Genomic DNA, 18,914 nt, shown 5'->3' on the forward strand with positions numbered 1-18,914 from the left:
AAGCATTTTAAAATATATGAATATATCTTTTGTCTTATACAAATTTGATTCACTTATAACTAATACAGTGTAATCTACTGTACAACTATGAAATAATTACTATCCTACTGTACAACTATGATATAATCCTAGTGTTAAGTAGTCTGTAAGCCAATAATGTTAAGTTGGCCCATAATGCCTAGGCATAATAGAGGCTCTCTTTGCATTGCAACCCACTATTGTAAATACAAAATCTCAATGTACTGTCTGCAAAGACATAAAATAAATAAATAAATAAATAACTAAAAAAGATATGAGAGAATATATCTATGTGGTAAGTGTGCATCACGTAAAACAAATACTGCAGCACACAGTGCATAATGGGAAAAAAACTGTGACCATATTCTTGGATTAAAACGGTGACTTTGCAGTGTTTTTTCCCCATGTTTTTTACAGTTGTATTCACAATTTCTTGGTTTCATTTGATAGAATGAAAGATATATTACAGAAATAGAGATCATTTTAATTGGTTTTATTAGTGAAATTGATTGAAACTGAGCTCAAAATAGCAAAACTGTTCAATTTTTGCTGATGTTCAAGAGTAAACAAATGATGTCATGCATCTAATACACATCAGTTGGTGGGTCTAATATACGTTCACAAATGTGCTGATATTATTTATACAATTATTACAATATTGCATAACAGTAAATCTTCTATTTTTTGGTGTGAATAAAAATTCATTATGTGAATAAAAAATCAAAATGAAATTCATTTGTAAAGCCCGAAAACTAAACTAATAAACAAAGGAACTGTTAGTTTAGTGCCAGGAATGTCTGCATTGTTTATTCTGAATCCTATTTTGAAACTGGAATATTTTGAGCTTTGTGTTAAATTGGCCAAATTACTAACTTCCGATCACTTTATTGGGTGGTTGATACAGTTGACTAGGTGATTTCTTGGGCTCAATCGATAAAATAGAAGTAATAGTAGCGAAATAGTTAAGAATTTGGACGACTGGAATAATGTAACTGGCCTAAAATGGGAATCAAATTTGGCAAAATCGCCAATGTATAAATATTGCTGATGCAGCAAAATTCACGAGAGCATAATTTCCTCAATTTTCCATCAAATTTCATACTTTTTATTTTATTGCCTTCAGAAAAAGATTCTCTAGCATTTCATAAGAAGAAATAACAAAAAAATTTTTTTGAAAATTCTTGGACCCTGGCTGTCACTCTGAGATTTGGCCTCTGGACTTTCAAAGGGTTAATATATTGAATGTGTTCAGAATATGTTAATATGCCAGAATCCTCATTACCTGTAATCATAATCCATCCTGCAATCTTAAAACAATTAAACTCATTGAAAGAATTAGAGGTAAGACAGAATGTAGAATTGCGGATGAGCAAGGAGGCTTCAGAGTGGGTAGGGGATGTGTAGATCAAGTGTTTACATTGAAGCATATATGTGAACAGTATTTAGATAAAGGTAGGGAAGTTTTTTATTGCATTTATGGATTTAGAAAAGGCATATGATAGAGTGGATAGAGGAGCAATGTGGCAGATGTTGCAAGTTTATGGAATAGGTGGTAAGTTACTAAATGCTGTAAAGAGCTTTTATGAGGATAGTGAGGCTCAGGTTAGGGTGTGTAGAAGAGAGGGAGAATACTTCCCGGTAAAAGTAGGTCTTAGACAGGGATGTGTAATGTCACCATGGTTGTTTAATATATTTATAGATGGGGTTGTAAAAGAAGTAAATGCTAGGGTGTTTGGGAGAGGGGTGGGATTAAATTATGGGGAATCAAATTCAAAATGGGAATTGACACAGTTACTTTTTGCTGATGATACTGTGCTTATGGGAGATTCTAAAGAAAAATTGCAAAGGTTAGTGGATGAGTTTGAGAATGTGTGTAAAGGTAGAAAGTTGAAAGTGAACATAGAAAAGAGTAATGTGATGAGGGTATCAAATGATTTAGATAAAGAAAAATTGGATATCAAATTGGGGAGGAGGAGTATGGAAGAAGTGAATGTTTTCAGATACTTGGGAGTTGACGTGTCGGCGGATGGATTTATGGAGGATGAGGTTAATCATAGAATTGATGAGGGAAAAAAGGTGAGTGGTGCATTGAGGTATATGTGGAGTCAAAAAACGTTATCTATGGAGGCAAAGAAGGGAATGTATGAAAGTATAGTAGTACCAACACTCTTATATGGATGTGAAGCTTGGGTGGTAAATGCAGCAGCGAGGAGACGGTTGGAGGCAGTGGAGATGTCCTGTCTAAGGGCAATGTGTGGTGTAAATATTATGCAGAAAATTCGGAGTGTGGAAATTAGGAGAAGGTGTGGAGTTAATAAAAGCATTAGTCAGAGGGCAGAAGAGGGGTTGTTGAGGTGGTTTGGTAATTTAGAGAGAATGGATCAAAGTAGAATGACATGGAAAGCATATAAATCTATAGGGGAAGGAAAGAGGGGTAGGGGTCGTCCTCGAAAGGGTTGGAAAGAGGGGGTAAAGGAGGTTTTGTGGGCGAGGGGCTTGGACTTCCAGCAAGCGTGCATGAGCGTGTTAGATAGGAGTGAATGGAGACGAATGATACTTGGGACCTGACGATCTGTTGAAGTGTGAGCAGGGTAATATTTAGTGAAGGGATTCAGGGAAACCGGTTATTTTCATATAGTCGGACTTGAGTCCTGGAAATGGGAAGTACAATGCCTGCACTTTAAAGGAGGGGTTTGGGATATTGGCAGTTTGGAGGGATATGTTGTGTATCTTTATATAAACGTATATGCTTCTAAACTGTTGTATTCTGAGCACCTCTGCAAAAGCAGTGATAATGTGTGAGTGTGGTGAAAATGTTGAATGATGATGAAAGTATTTTCTTTTTGGGGATTTTCTTTCTTTTTTGGGTCACCCTGCCTCGGTGGGAGACAACCGACTTGTTGAAGAAAAAAAAAAAAAATATACAAGCAATCAATTAGTTATGGCATTATTAGGCTTAAGACAGGCTTAAGTTTGCCTGAAATACTCTACTTTCTAAGAGGCTTTCTGCATGCACACCTAAATGTCACCCATCACTGTACAAACATTGTTTCATGCTGAAATAAATAATCTGAATTGCTACCATTATTTTATATCTATACTTGTCAATCATTTTCAGTGGGCAAAAACAACACTTAACAGATGTAAGTCATAATTAATTTCAAGTGGACATTATAAAGCTTACCATGCTATCTAAAGTATCCAAGCATTCCCAAAATCCACTGAGTATTTGTTCCTTTCTAAAATTTAGGCGATGCCCAAACGACCACTCTCGCAGCCACGTTGAACCCTGACCGAGTTCATCTGCGAGGCGGGAATGAGTGACATGACCGCTTGGCAATGGAATGCCAAGGGAGAGCATCTGGTATAGGACAGCACGCACACCACAGTAGTTGTCACCTCGTACTTTCCGCAGATGAGTAAAACTAAGTTCAGCAGGAATAGCAGAGTAGCCCTGAAAGTAAGGAAACATATTAATTTTGCATATCATTATTGACACTCGTTAATAAGATTTTCATTTTACATTTAAATTTTCGATTTTGTCATTAAGGATAACAATAGTATAAATTATGAAAACAGTACCAAAGTCAGTATCCCCAGAGAAGGATAGGTATTTATATATAATTCTTCATATAGGACAGTTTGCCTTACCTGTCCAACAAGGGGGCTGCTATAACACTGTTGAAGGGCTCTTGATCTAAAGAACATTAGCTACTCTTCACTTCCTCAGATCAATCCTACTGCCTCCCATTGCCTCACAAAATCGTAATGACATGATTGCAAGCAAACCACACCACGGGCAGGAATAGAACCTGCGATCAGACTCTCTGATTGCGGGTTCTATCCCCACCCATGGTTTGGTTTGCCTCCCATCTCCCAGGCACTGTATGACCTTCATGAATTTAGAGCTTCCCCATGAATATAATTATAATAATGTTAAGAATAATAAAAATAATAATAAATTCATTACCTGTTTAATAACTTGTGCTTTTGTGGTGTTGCCCTGCCATTCTGTTGTAGCATATTTCGTAAGTTCCATCTTTGGTCCTATAGCTATGTGGGTGTCCAGAGTTGGTGTCAACTCAGAGGTGTAAGAAGGGTCATTATCGTTGACAGTACTTGTCTTGTTTCCCATGATGAGGTTGTTGTTGATGTTGTTGTCACTAGTATGACTGTTGTTTATGTTTTGGTTAGCGATGGCAGGGTTGCAGTTGTCAACACGATGTAGAGGAGTGGAGCTGCTGCTTTCTGATGATACCTCTTTTTCTCTGAAATCAATTATTTTCATATTAATTTTACTTATTAACAAAACTAGATGCACCAAACTGTATGACTAGCTTGATCTATACGGTATTTTAAATGGTTAGGGCAAGAACTTTCAAGTTTCAAGAATTTCTATACATGTGACATACCTGTCTTTTTACCCTTGCAGCCCAGCCTAAAGCCAGGCTTTCCTGCTACTGCCAAGTCAATCAGGGTGTTTGTGCTAGTGGGCTGCAGGCCCACTTAGCAATCATAACCCAGTTGCTCAGGAAGCTGTCCAACTTCTTGAAAATTTGTCTTCAATGTGGCAATATTATTGATATCTGCTGGTAATATGTTGAAGCGTTTTGGGCCACGGATGGTTTGTTTTATAATTGTGCTTATGGCTCCCCTGTTTTTTACAGGTCTTATTCTACACTTTCTATAACTTTCACTTGGGAAGTTGTTATAACATTGTACAAGTTATGGTGCAGGCCCTCCAGTATCTTCCATGTATACATTATCAAGTATCTCTCTCTCTTTCAATTCCAGAGTGAACAATCCAAGTGCTTCTAGGCATTATCAATATTTTAAATGTTTTATTGAAGCTATGAAATCAGTATACAATCTGTGTATATTTTCCAGCTTTGCTATCTCTCCTGCCTTTAAAGATGCTCTGAGCAAGGAACAATATTCAAGTCATGAGATTACAAGTGATTTGTAAAGTATTACAATTCACAGTGTTTCTTTTGTTTTGAAAGTTTTTATAATCAACCTTGTTATTTTTCTAGCCTTTGCTGCATTTGCCTTATTGATTAATCAAAATGACATACCTGTTCTTACATTCTATGACACGGTCTGCCTATGTTCGTTATACTGTACTCATTTTGAGTTCTTCATTCTTCTTATATCTTTGTTCATATCTCTCTTGAATTTTTGTCTTCTACTGAGGTGACTCATTTATTTTAGCATCATCAGCACATGATATGAAGCTGTGGCTAGTGTTATTTCTTTTTTAACACACTGGCCATTGCCCACCAAGACAAGGTGTCCCAAAATATAAGAAACACTTTCAGCATCAATCACACCATCACTCTCTTGCCAGAGACATGCTCTTTCTATAGTTATACATGTATGTTATGAACTGAGAAAGAGTAATGGTGCTAGGGACATACCTTGAGGTACTGAACTTTTTCACACAATTGATACTAAACTTTGTTCAGGTTACTACCACTCTCTCTCTAATCTGTTTGTTAGAGACCTGAATATCTATTTCCCTACTGTTCCTGTTATACTTAGTTATCTTATGTAATCTGCACAGAATTTTGCAAAATCTGTGCAATTACATCGTTATGTTGTTTTCCAAGGCTTCTGTAAATTTGCTATAGTGATCTTATAGTTGTGATAGGCAAGATCTTCCTTGGAGCTCTAAGTCAGTAATCTGATGTCTCAGCACTCTTTTAATGATTTTTATTACTGTAATCAAATGTGCATACATACGGACATACACACATACTTATATTGCACAAACATCACAAACATGCAATACAAAATGTAAAACATCCATGGGAGGAGATGAGTGATAGCTCTAGGCCTTTTTGTGTTGCAATTAACACATCATCAGGAGTTTTCAATATTGCAGAAAAGAGGAGGAAGTATAATTAAGGATAACAATATATATATATATATATATATATATATATATTTTATTCACACCGGCCGATTCCCACCAAGGCAGGGTGGCCCGAAAAAGAAAAACTTTCACCATCATTCACTCCATCACTGTCTTGCCAGAAGGGTGCTTTACACTACAGTTTTTAAACTGCAACATTAACACCCCTCCTTCAGAGTGCAGGCACTGTACTTCCCATCTCCAGAACTCAAGTCCGGCCTGCCGGTTTCCCTGAATCCCTTCATAAATGTTACTTTGCTCACACTCCAACAGCACGTCAAGTATTAAAAACCATTTGTCTCCATTCACTCCTATCAAACACGCTCACGCATGCCTGCTGGAAGTCCAAGCCCCTCGCACACAAAACCTCCTTTACCCCCTCCCTCCAACCCTTCCTAGGCCGACCCCTACCCCGCCTTCCTTCCACTACAGACTGATACACTCTTGAAGTCATTCTGTTTCGCTCCATTCTCTCTACATGTCCGAACCACCTCAACAACCCTTCCTCAGCCCTCTGGACAACAGTTTTGGTAATCCCGCACCTCCTCCTAACTTCCAAACTACTAATTCTCTGCATTATATTCACACCACACATTGCCCTCAGACATGACATCTCCACTGCCTCCAGCCTTCTCCTCGCTGCAACATTCATCACCCACGCTTCACACCCATATAAGAGCGTTGGTAAAACTATACTCTCATACATTCCCCTCTTTGCCTCCAAGGACAAAGTTCTTTGTCTCCACAGACTCCTAAGTGCACCACTCACTCTTTTTCCCTCATCAATTCTATGATTCACCTCATCTTTCATAGACCCATCCGCTGACACGTCCACTCCCAAATATCTGAATACGTTCACCTCCTCCATACTCTCTCCCTCCAATCTGATATTCAATCTTTCATCACCTAATCTTTTTGTTATCCTCATAACCTTACTCTTTCCTGTATTCACCTTTAATTTTCTTCTTTTGCACACCCTACCAAATTCATCCACCAATCTCTGCAACTTCTCTTCAGAATCTCCCAAGAGCACAGTGTCATCAGCAAAGAGCAGCTGTGACAACTCCCACTTTGTGTGTGATTCTTTATCTTTTAACTCCACGCCTCTTGCCAAAACCCTCGCATTTACTTCTCTTACAACCCCATCTATATATATATGTATATATATATATATACATATATATATGTATATATATATCATACATATCATATATATCATATATATATATGGAATAGGTGGTAAGTTATTAAATGCTGTAAAGAGTTTTTATGAGGATAGTGAGGCTCAGGTTAGGGTGTGTAGAAGAGAGGGAGACTACTTCCCGGTAAAAGTAGGTCTTAGACAGGGATGTGTAATGTCACCATGGTTGTTTAATATATTTATAGATGGGGTTGTAAAGGAAGTAAATGCTAGGGTGTTTGGGAGAGGGGTGGGATTAAATTATGGGGAATCAAATTCAAAATGGGAATTGACACAGTTACTTTTTGCTGATGATACTGTGCTTATGGGAGATTCTAAAGAAAAATTGCAAAGGTTAGTGGATGAGTTTGGGAATGTGTGTAAAGGTAGAAAGTTGAAAGTGAACATAGAAAAGAGTAAGGTGATGAGGGTGTCAAATGATTTGGATAAAGAAAAATTGGATATCAAATTGGGGAGGAGGAGTATGGAAGAAGTGAATGTTTTCAGATACTTGGGAGTTGACGTGTCGGCGGATGGATTTATGAAGGATGAGGTTAATCATAGAATTGATGAGGGAAAAAAGGTGAGTGGTGCGTTGAGGTATATGTGGAGTCAAAAAACGTTATCTATGGAGGCAAAGAAGGGTATGCATGAAAGTATAGTAGTACCAACACTCTTATATGGGTGTGAAGCTTGGGTGGTAAATGCAGCAGCGAGGAGACGGTTGGAGGCAGTGGAGATGTCCTGTTTAAGGGCAATGTGTGGTGTAAATATTATGCAGAAAATTCGGAGTGTGGAAATTAGGAGAAGGTGTGGAGTTAATAAAAGTATTAGTCAGAGGGCAGAGGAGGGGTTGTTGAGGTGGTTTGGTCATTTAGAGAGAATGGATCAAAGTAGAATGACATGGAAAGCATATAAATCTATAGGGGAAGGAAGGCGGGGTAGGGGTCGTCCTCGAAAGGGTTGGAGAGAGGGGGTAAAGGAGGTTTTGTGGGTAAGGGGCTTGGACTTCCAGCAAGCGTGCATGAGCGTGTTAGATAGGAGTGAATGGAGACGAATGGTACTTGGGACCTGACGATCTGTTGGAGTGTGAGCAATGTAATATTTAGTGAAGGGATTCAGGGAAACCGATTATTTTCATATAGTCGGACTTGAGTCCTGGAAATGGGAAGTACAATGCCTGCACTTTAAAGGAGGGGTTTGGGATATTGGCAGTTTGGAGGGATATGTTGTGTCTCTTTATATGTGTATGCTTCTAGACTGTTGTATTCTGAGCACCTCTGCAAAAACAGTGATAATGTGCGAGTGTGGTGAAAGTGTTGAATGATGATGAAAGTATTTTCTTTTTGGGGATTTTCTTTCTTTTTTGGGTCACCCTGCCTCGGTGGGAGACGGCCGACTTGTTGAAAAAAAAAAAAAAAAAAAAAAAAAAATTATATATATATATATATATATATATATATATATATATATATATATATATATATATATATATATATATATATATATATATATATTCAACAAGTTGGCCGTCTCTACCGAGAGAGAGAGAGAGGGGAAAGAGAAAGAGGAGAGAGAGAAAGAGAAAGGGGGAGAGAGAGAGAGAGAGAGAGAAAGAGGAGGAGAGAGAGAAAGAGAAAGAGGGGGAGAGAGAGAGACAAAGAGAAAGAGGGGAGAGAGAAAGAGAAAGAGGGGGAGAGAGAAAGAGAAAGAGGGGGAGAGAGAGAAAGAGGGGGAGAGAGAGCAGCAACTTCACTCGAACTGTACCCTTCTCCAGAACATCACTTCGTCTGATATCATTTATCCCCAGGATGAGTCAAGTCTGGAACACATTCGTGCAGCATTATGATGTCAACGAGATAAAGTCAGTTGATCAAATGAAAATTCTGGCCCACATATAGTTCCAACTTCATCCTGTTCCCTACTTGTATGTTTCATAATAAAAATGCTTTCAAATAAGCTAATGTAGGTAACAGCTCTTAGCTTGTCAATAAAGTTAGGAATCCCTAACCTGTAAATAGCCTGTCAATAAAATTAGGAATCCTTAACCTGTAAATAGCTTGTCATTAATGCTAGGGATCCTTAACCTAACCTTTTCAAACCCTGTGTAAAAAAAAAAAAAAAAAAAAAGAGATAGATAGATAGAAAGTGCCTTTGCTCCAGCAAAGGTGCTTCCTGTGATTGTATCTGCTTGGACCACCTCTACATTGCAAGCTCCTGATGTGTTGATTGCAACATGAAAGGCCTAGAGCTATCATTCAACTTTCCCCCCCCCCTGGTTGTTTTGGACATACATTTATATATTTTAATTATTTTGCAATTATTTCAACTTGATCTGGATTTGAACTATAATAAGTCTCTGCATTATTATAAATAGGATATAATTAGAATACAGTTGGTTTATTAATATAGAATTAAAATACAGCCTTTCCTCACTTAGCGACGTACTCGTTTACTGATGACTCGGACTTACGATGGGCTCTCTGACCAGTATGCATACCTAAATAATGTATATTAGAGCTGATTTTCTCTATTCTCTTTATTACAATATACAGTACACTACTGTATAAACATTTTAAAACATACTGAAAATGTTATAAATGGTGCAAAGATGAGATTAAATCAACATCAAAGATGGTTGATGCAAACCCGCTACCATTATAGTGTGCTCCTTGCTTAACGACAAATTCGTTTACCGACGTGGTCTTGGGAACGGAACTCCGTCGTTAAATGAAGAGAGGCTGTACTCAAATTTCATATTTAAAAAAATTTGATTATAGTCAGTTCCTTTATAAATCTCCTCTAGCTAATGCAGTGTTTTATAAATGTAATTAGATATCCAAAGACGAATGTTGGATGGAACGGCCTTCATAGTATGTGTTATGGAGGAGCTTCATAAGAGAGCTGACTATCTTAGTTTCCACACACATTTCTTCAGGAACTAGATATCAACATGTGTACTATACTGTTACTGAATCTCACTTGATTTCATGCACAGGAGAAAGATGTATATGTAACGAGGTGTCGAGGGGCGTCTCAACCCCTTCTATGTAGCCACTCTCCTCTGAGCTCCAGTAGCGACGGGCCTTGTTACCAAACTCACTAAGACCAACCCGACGCTCCCAGCAAGTCCAACTGGTGGTGTCGGAGTCGGGGGTTGCGGGGGATATTTCTGAGCTGCTAGCCAGGCCCGAAGAGCTGCAAGCCAAGGTGCAAGCGTGAGACGTGCAATGCAAACGTGAAGCTTTGCCAACACACAGCCTTTGCATTCTCAGAAGGCTTTACTCATAACACCGTTGATAATCATAAGCTATCACCAATAATTACAGTACAGTATTACTATCCAACAAGATATACATGTATATAAATCAGATGATAATACTGTATTGTATATATATTTAAATATACAAATACAGTATACATAATGTCTCAAGCTATAATAAACAATAATGTATTTAATCTATAGTGAATGCAGAATACAAAAATATAATATAGTCTCAAATATTATTTTTTATAAAATAGGCTTAGTAAGTCAAATTAAGAAACATCATTATTATTAGTAAATATTTATAATTTATCTATCGATGATAAGCTCAGGTCTGGTGTACAGAGTTTAATCAATGGCCACAGTGTGCTAAATACTGTGAGCCGCATTCAGAAAAAGAAACCATTTTAATCCAATCAGTTTTGCCAATGAAATGCTGCTTATTCTAGGAAACTCATGAAAAAATCTAAGAGTGTACATGTCAGCTGGGTGATAATCGCACCATGTGCAGACACCATCGTGATCTCGTACCTTCTGTAATGACACATGATACTGATACACAGTCTTGTTAATTGAACGATGTCTAGTAACATAATTCATGTTTCATTGTAAAATTATAATTTAACTTTGAAGTATTCATATTCAGGAATAAACAACATTTTTTGAAAAATAGTGATGAAGTAAATGTTTATCATAGAATGACCACATAATTTCAGACTACATTATAAGATTAGGAACATTTTGAACAGAAGCACTGTACATATAGCAAACATTTCTTGTGGGTATTACAGGACATTAAAAATAAACTAATTAATAAATAAAACAAAGGCACAAGTGTTCTGCATAATGTATGTCTCTACTAGTAGTAGTAGTAGTAATAGTAGTACAGCCAGCCTTTCTACTAGCAGCTTAGCCCAGTGCAGTGCTAAAACGATAGTGAAATACTTTCTCATACTATAAAATTAAACTATCCCATACCTGATACCTTGTGGTATGCAAAGAAAATCCAGGTAAACGTATGTTAAAACACCTAATACTGTACTTCTTAAATATGGATTTTTGCACAGATTATGGAGAATAAAGGGACACGTAGGTGAGTACAATGTTAGCATGTCTTGGATGCATCATGAATGGAGGCTCGAACCTCCACTACCTCCTGCACTGAATGACCCACGAGAGATTTATAAATATTACATTATTATTATTTTTAGAGAAAATAAACTTACTGAAGTGGTTGAATATTCCACTGATAAAATATACTCAGTTACTTCCAAAAAATAGGTACAGAATTCTGAAAAAATTCCAATTGTTTTTTAATAAAATTATTTTGTTATATGTACATAAAAAAAAGTAACAAAGCATTTACGGCAAAAATATCCTTGTATAATTGTCATATACTGAAATGTGCTATGATTTATAAATACACTGATGCAACATCAATGTGTAATTCATGTAGGTTCATTTATGGTCTCATGGTCTGACAGACAACTCTCTCGCCTCACACACTGAGTGTCCATGGTTCAATTCCCGGCAAGGGTGGAAACACTCGGCATATTTCCTTACACCTGCTGTCCCCATTCACCTAGCAAGCAAGTAGGTACCTGGGTGTTAGTTGACTGGTGTGGGTTGTATCCTGGGGGATAAGATTTAAGGACCCCAATGACTTTCCCCACATTGACTTTCTTGGGTTATTCTGGGTGGCTAACCCTCCAGGGTTAAAAATCTGAACAAAATCTTATCTGTTCTCTTAAAGTATGTAGGTGGAGACCATAACACTGAGTGGGCTGACCCTGGCGAAAGGTTCTTAATATAACAAGTTAGAAATATATCCTCCTCTTCCTTGAATCAAACCTCATCACCTCTCATTCCTCAGGTGCTGTATGACCTACTGTCAGTTTAGTCAATGATTTCCAGTACCATCGCCCCTCATTGCTGCCTTCTGGTATTGACATTCAATCCCTGTTATATAATTTACTGTTCCACGATATATCGTTCCATAATTTACTGTTCAATGATATGTTCCATAATTTACTGTTCCAAGATATATTGTTCCATAATTTACTGTTCCATGATATATTGTTCCATAATTTACTGTTCCATAGTATATTGCTCAAAAATTTTTTTTTTCCCTGGCTCATATTTCTTTCACATCGGGTTTATTATCATAATGACGGAGAAACACTAAATAAAAAAAGGTCATATAATACCTTGGGAACAAGAGGCAATCAAGTTTTATCTGAGGAAGGGTAGCTGCAATTCCTTGGATCAAGAGCCCTTCACCAGTATCAAGACACCCCTCTGGAAGGGTTCCACCTTGGGAAAACCTGATTCTTAGTACCTATCCTCTCCTTGTTTTTTCTTCCTGAAGTTGTTCTTACAGTCTTGTGTTCTCTCCCCAGTGTTCCCATACTGTACTTGCATATGGCAGGTTGCCAGTTATTTGCTGTTTGTTAGTCTAAGTTCACACACTGAGGTCTGTGGTTCAAGCCCAGGTACGGGTAGAAACACTGGAGCGTGCTTCCTCAAGACACTTGCTGTCCAAGTTCACCTAGCAGTAAGTATGTACCCGAGTGTTAGTCAACTGTTGTGGGTCACATCCTGGGGGAACAAAATTAACCCAACTTGCCTAAAATGCTCTGCATAACAAGGGGCTTTCTATATAGTATGTCAGTGATGTCAGCTAGGCCTCTACAAGTTGCATCAAGTACATACTTGTAAAAATAAATATTATTCTTGCCAGTTCTTTGCTGTCAATTAGTCTAAACTTGCAGATGGTTTTGATGGTTCACTCGTTTGGGATTAAAAGATTTTGGATATGATACACAACTGGAGTTATCAAATTTGCTCTTGGCTGATGACACAGCTCTTGCCAGGGGATTCTGACAAGTTGCAAAGGTAGCTGTTCAAATTTGGAAGGGTATGTAAAAGAAGGAAATTAAAAATGAACATAGAAGAGAACAAGGTGATGAAGGTAGCAAAAAAGCTCATGCTATGATAGATTTAATATTAGATTTTAAAAATGGAGTATGGAGGAAGTGAATGCAAATGCATTGGGAATAGACATGTCAGCAAATGGGTCTATGAAAGAAGAGATGAACCATATAATAGATGAGGGGGGGAAAAAAGATGGGTGGTGTGTTGAGGCATCTGTGGAAACACTGAAGTTTATCTATGGAGGCCAAAAAAAGGAATGTACCAGTGTATAGTAGTGCCTACACTTTTATACTGGTGTGAGGAATGGGTTTTAAACACTGCAGCAAGGAGGCTAGAGGTAGTGGAGATGTTTTGTATTGAGTGATGTGTGGTGTGAATAATATAGAGAATTTGGAACATAGTAATTAAAAGGCAACATGGGGCCTCCAAGGGTATAATTCAGAGGGCTGAAGAGAGGTTGTTGAGGTGGTTAAGACATGTAGAGAGGATGAAGAGGGATAGTGTGAAGAGGGTGTACAAATCTGAGGTGAAAGGAAGGTGAGGTAGGGGTTGTTCCAGGAATGGTTGGATGGAAGCTTTGAGTTGCAGAGGCTGGAGCATCCAGCAGGTTTGTGCACCCATATTACATAGGAACGAAAAAGAAAGGGAAAGGAAAAAAAGGAGTTTTAACCTATTAACTGTGTCCAGCCTACTAGTAGGCACATTTTTTGTGCCTTTAAATATGCCACCTGCCAGTATTTTTGACCTAAGCATAACTGTTTGTCTCCTCCAACCTCTTCATGCCTTTGAAAAAAAATCTATGACCAGGTGAGTGAGCACTGTGCATCATGGATAACACTTCCTACCTAGCCTAAGTAAACAATGAAACCAGAACATAAAGCACAAACCTTTACAGACATTCCACATGGTCCAATATTATCAAAGTTATTTGAAAAAGTAATTCGCAAACAGCTGTACACATACCTAACCAGACACCATATGCTCACACCTAGTCAGTTTGGACTCAGATCTTAAAAAACCCACAAATGTCAGTATAATAATGCCTAACAGGACATTTTAACAATTTATAAAAGGCTTTTGATACTGTTAACCACAAGATTCTTCTACCCAAGCTAAATCACTATAAACTCAGAAGGCACATGTACAAGAATTTTGAATCATTGCTCAGTAAGAGAGACCAGCTTGTAGACATAAACAACACTTCTTCAAGTACCCTAGCAATTAATTTATATGTTTCACTGTATGGCATCCTGGACCATCTTCTTTTCATCATCTATATTAATAACCTGCCAAATGCTACCCAACATCTGAAACCTGTACTCATTGCTGATGACACAACAGTGTATCATACCATCTGGCTCTGATTCATGATATTAAGCACTACATATAACACTCAACTAAAGCCAGTCTACACCTGGATGGTTACCAATAAACTCACCCTTAATAATGAAAAAAACATTCTGCATAATTTTTTGAAACAAAACATGTCCCCAATTAGATATCAGAATTAATGTGATCAAAGTAAGAAAAAAATGAGGGGAAATTCCATGGTCTGTCAACAAAAAATTTAAATGTAATGCTCAGATCAGCCGGGGTGTGGTTCATACGTCAGTTTACATGCGGCCAGCAGTAAGAGCCTGGTTAGTCAGGCCCTGATCCACTGCGAGGACTGGTCACAGACCAGGTCGCAGGGGAGATCCCCAAAAACTTCTCCAGGTACAAGAAAAAAAAATAAAAGGTGTTAATAACTGTAGGGATACTTTTTACAATTTGTTATGATGTGCCACAATTTAAGCTACTAACACTATACTTCTCTCTCACTTACCATACCTCACATGTGCAATATGTGGCCAGAGATTCACTTTAAGAAACCACCGCAGGCCAATAATCAGTAGTATGAACTTTGGTAATTGATACCAATGAATTGGTTTAGAAAGACACATGAGCCAGCACTAGGATATATTCATTACAAAACATTTTAGTCGTGGGACCATTTACATCCCACTCTCTGCCTATATATGCTGTTATTTTTAACCTCTGTATGTCAGAAGTGATCGAGGTCCCAGGACTGAAACGTTTTCTAATAAATATGTCCTAGTGTTTGCTCTCCTGTGTTTTTAAATAGTCAGTCAACAAAAGGCAGCTACCAGAGCCATCACAAACTTTAATTACATACAAAACACTATGCTCTTATTTAACTTAATATTGTTTCATATCAAATTTTCAGAACACTACACTGTAATACTGAAGCTCATCTAGGTCACTCCCCGGAAAATCATAAGAGAACACACAGGCAACACACTAGAGGTCAATATCTCTCTGATGTTCTTCATGTTCATTTAAACTCCTACAGAAACTATAAAAATTAAAGAGCCAAAAATGTGGAATGACTTATTAGATGTATTGAAAATTGTAACAAAATAGGTTGCTATATAAGCTAAAACAGACACTGTACTGAATTAGTTCCATCATGTAATTCTATGCAATCTAGCAAAATAAATTATTTAAACCACTCTCAAGTTACTATATTTGCTGTTACCTTGTTCATTACACCATGTATCCTATTTTTATAATACTACTATTAAATTTTAATTTATTCACATTATCTTAAATCTTTATCCATCATTTATTTATTTATTTATTTATTTTATTTATTTATTAATTTTAACATGATACATTGAAGTACAAGGAAATACAGTGGTTAAGTGCAACATGCCAAAGCCCCTTGTATGCAGAGCATTATGGGCAGGCTTAAAATTAACTTAAGATTAACTAAGCAATGATATATTCAGTGGTAAACATTGTTGTAAACAGTTAACAATTAAGCACAAATTAGTATTTCAAAGACAGGTCATATGGTCATTTACTGTGTTGCTGTGCATTCAGTAGAATGGAGTATTCTGTTAGATAATGTAATTAAAAATAACAAAGTTTGATTTGGGTCACAGGTTAAACATTTATGAGATACATTTATTCAGTATTTATTTGGTTGTGGGTGAGTAAGTGATTTTTAAGAAGAGACTTGAATTTATAAACAGTGTTTCTTTTATATTCACAGGTAATGAATTCCAGATTTTTGGGCCTTTTATGTGCATTGAGTTTTTGCATAGTGTGAGATGGACTCGAGGAACATCAAAGAGTGATCTGTGTCTTGTGTTATGGTCATGTGTTCTGTTGAGGTTGGTAAGGAGACGTTTGAGGGGAGGGTTAATATCAGAGTTAAGTGTTCTATGTATGTAGTAGGTGCAGTAACAGGTATGGATGTTTTGTATGGTGAGTAGGTTTAGAGTTTTGAATATTGGTGGAGTGTTCTGCCTGTAGTGGGAATTTGTTATCATTCTGACTGCATTTCATTCTGTTGTATCATCATTATTATCCTGCCCATTCAATATTAATACTGACTAGTACATAAATATTACCAAAGAACTGTCTCATAAGCCATGACCAGAACTTCTATATACTATACAAACTTTTATCCATCACTATTAATACTTGGTACTTAACTCATAACTTAAAATAGCACCACAGACATAGTATATGTTTGTAATATTAAGTACTTCAAGTAATAGTTTAATTTGACCCAAATTGCTGTGCATATTGTGAGTGACTCACAAAAACTATCACTTGTATCCTTTTTAAATAAATTATTGCTATAATTTTTTTTTTGGAACATACTGGTCGTCTCCCACCGAGGCAGGTGACCCCCCAAAAAAAAGAAAACATTACAAAGTTTTTCTTCTTACATTTAGTAATATAAACAGGAGAAGGGGGTTACTAGCCCCTTGCTCCCAGCATTAAAGTTGCCTCTTACGACATGCATGGCTTACGGAGGAAGAATTCTGTCCCACTTCCCCATGGAGATGATTATCATTATTATTAATATTATTACATAATCAACATTAACTACAATAAATACGCACACATAAAGTAATATTCTTACACTAGGGTTTAATATCTAACTACATACAGTGTAAAGGTTTAGCATATATAGAGTTGTACAGTGTTAATATTTAACATGCCATCTTCAGTTGCAAATTTATGTTAATACTTGGCTAAAACACTATGTAAAATGTTAGTAAAAACAGAAAGTACTAATTCTAATTGGAAATTTATATCAAGTTAGGGATGCTGCCATTAACACACAGTAGGCCTACAGAATGTTAGCTGGGCCTAAAGTTAATATGGTTTACAGTATTCCCTTACATTAATCTAATTCTCTCTTTTTTTCTCTTACATCATGAAATATCCCATAAATAAAGTTATTAATTAACCCAAAGAGCTGAATGATTCAAAGATCGAACTCTTTCCATAAATATAATGTAACAAAAATAATATGTTAAACTACTGTTCTTCTGCCCCTCACTCAGTTAATTTATCTTATATTATTATTCCTTCTACTTCAAAATACAAATCACTCACATTAAACATAACACTATTACTTTAAAATTCTTGTGCTTCACACGCAAATATAAAACACAAGATTTGTGTCTAAGAAGCCTTGAGTATAAGGCTACTTAGACACAACCTATGTATGTTTCTCTCATAATACACCCAGCACACATGTATCCCTCATAGTACACCCAGCACACATGTATCCCTCATAGTACACCCAGCACACATGTATCCCTCATAGTACACCCAGCACACATGTATCCCTCACAGTACGTACACCCACCACATCAGTGTATATCGTATAATGTCTTGCTTCTTACTAGAAGAAAGATATCAACTGGTTGAGGACTGTTATGTAGTATGTCGCTCCTGCTCTAAGCAAATGGAGGATCGAGCTTCCACCACTCCTTACACTGAATGACATACAGTATATGAGTTTAGTATTTCACATGAACAGTAATAAGAACTATGTAAGTACAGTGGACCCTCAGGTAAAGGTGTCATTGGTTAGTGCCAAAATTGGATAATGACTCGCTTTGGCATAAAAATACTGGCTTGGCTAACACAAAATTATTCGGTTAAGGGCTTTTGTCCCAAACGTGTCCACACAGCCTGAGCGGGCCAGGCCACTCCACGACTCCGTGTACAGCCAATGTGCCACTGTTAACAAAGCCAGCGAGGACAATTCCACACATACATGCAATATATTTTGCATTATTCCATTATTTTTATTGCTTGTAACTGCAAAATAAGCCATCATGGGCCCCAAGAAAGCTTCTAGTGCCAGCCCTGTGGCAAAAAGAGTGAGAAATGCTATTGAATTAAAGAAAGAGATAATTGCAAAGTACGAGAGTGGAGTGCATATCTCTGAGTTGGAAAGGTTATATAACAAACCCCATTCAACCATCACTACTATCTTGGCCCCTCAAGGAAGGTTCCTTGATGTTGGTGTGGGGCTCTTGATTTAGGAAATTGGATCTGTTCTCCAGCTCCCCGAATTAAGCCTGAATGCCTTCCACATCCCCCCCCCCTCAGGCGCTGTATAATCCTCCGGGTTTAGCGCTTCCCCTTGATTATAATAATAATACTATCTTCGCCAACAAAATGGGAATCAAGGAAGCTGTTGTTGCGAAAGGTGCAAGTATGCTTACAAAACAGAGATCGCAAATGTACTCAAAAATGTGGAGAGACTGTTGTTGGTGTGGATAAAC

The 18,914-nt window shown here is 37.3% G+C and overlaps 1 protein-coding gene and 1 long non-coding RNA gene across 15 annotated transcripts in view; one reads left to right on the top strand and one right to left on the bottom strand.

Annotated features, from left to right (window-relative positions):
* Positions 1 to 10,244, top strand: part of LOC138853236 (uncharacterized) — an 89,972-nt gene extending 79,728 nt beyond the window's left edge. For both annotated transcript variants that reach the window (XR_011392459.1, XR_011392460.1), the window contains exons 3-4: positions 3,269 to 3,478; positions 10,111 to 10,244. This is a non-coding gene — a long non-coding RNA (uncharacterized lncRNA). The remainder of the gene's footprint in view (positions 1 to 3,268; positions 3,479 to 10,110) is intronic.
* LOC128698165 (uncharacterized) overlaps positions 1 to 18,914 on the bottom strand; it is a 420,261-nt gene that overhangs the window by 20,381 nt on the left and 380,966 nt on the right. For all 13 annotated transcript variants that reach the window (XM_070088900.1, XM_070088907.1, XM_070088896.1 and 10 more), the window contains 3 exons: positions 10,095 to 10,310; positions 3,989 to 4,286; positions 3,203 to 3,472 (listed from right to left, as the gene is read on the bottom strand). In XM_070088900.1, coding sequence (XP_069945001.1) covers positions 3,203 to 3,472; positions 3,989 to 4,286; positions 10,095 to 10,310 — 784 coding nt within the window. The remainder of the gene's footprint in view (positions 1 to 3,202; positions 3,473 to 3,988; positions 4,287 to 10,094; positions 10,311 to 18,914) is intronic.

The sequence above is a fragment of the Cherax quadricarinatus genome, chromosome 26 (assembly GCF_038502225.1).
Source record: "Cherax quadricarinatus isolate ZL_2023a chromosome 26, ASM3850222v1, whole genome shotgun sequence".
NCBI classification, from domain to species: Eukaryota; Metazoa; Arthropoda; class Malacostraca; order Decapoda; family Parastacidae; genus Cherax; species Cherax quadricarinatus.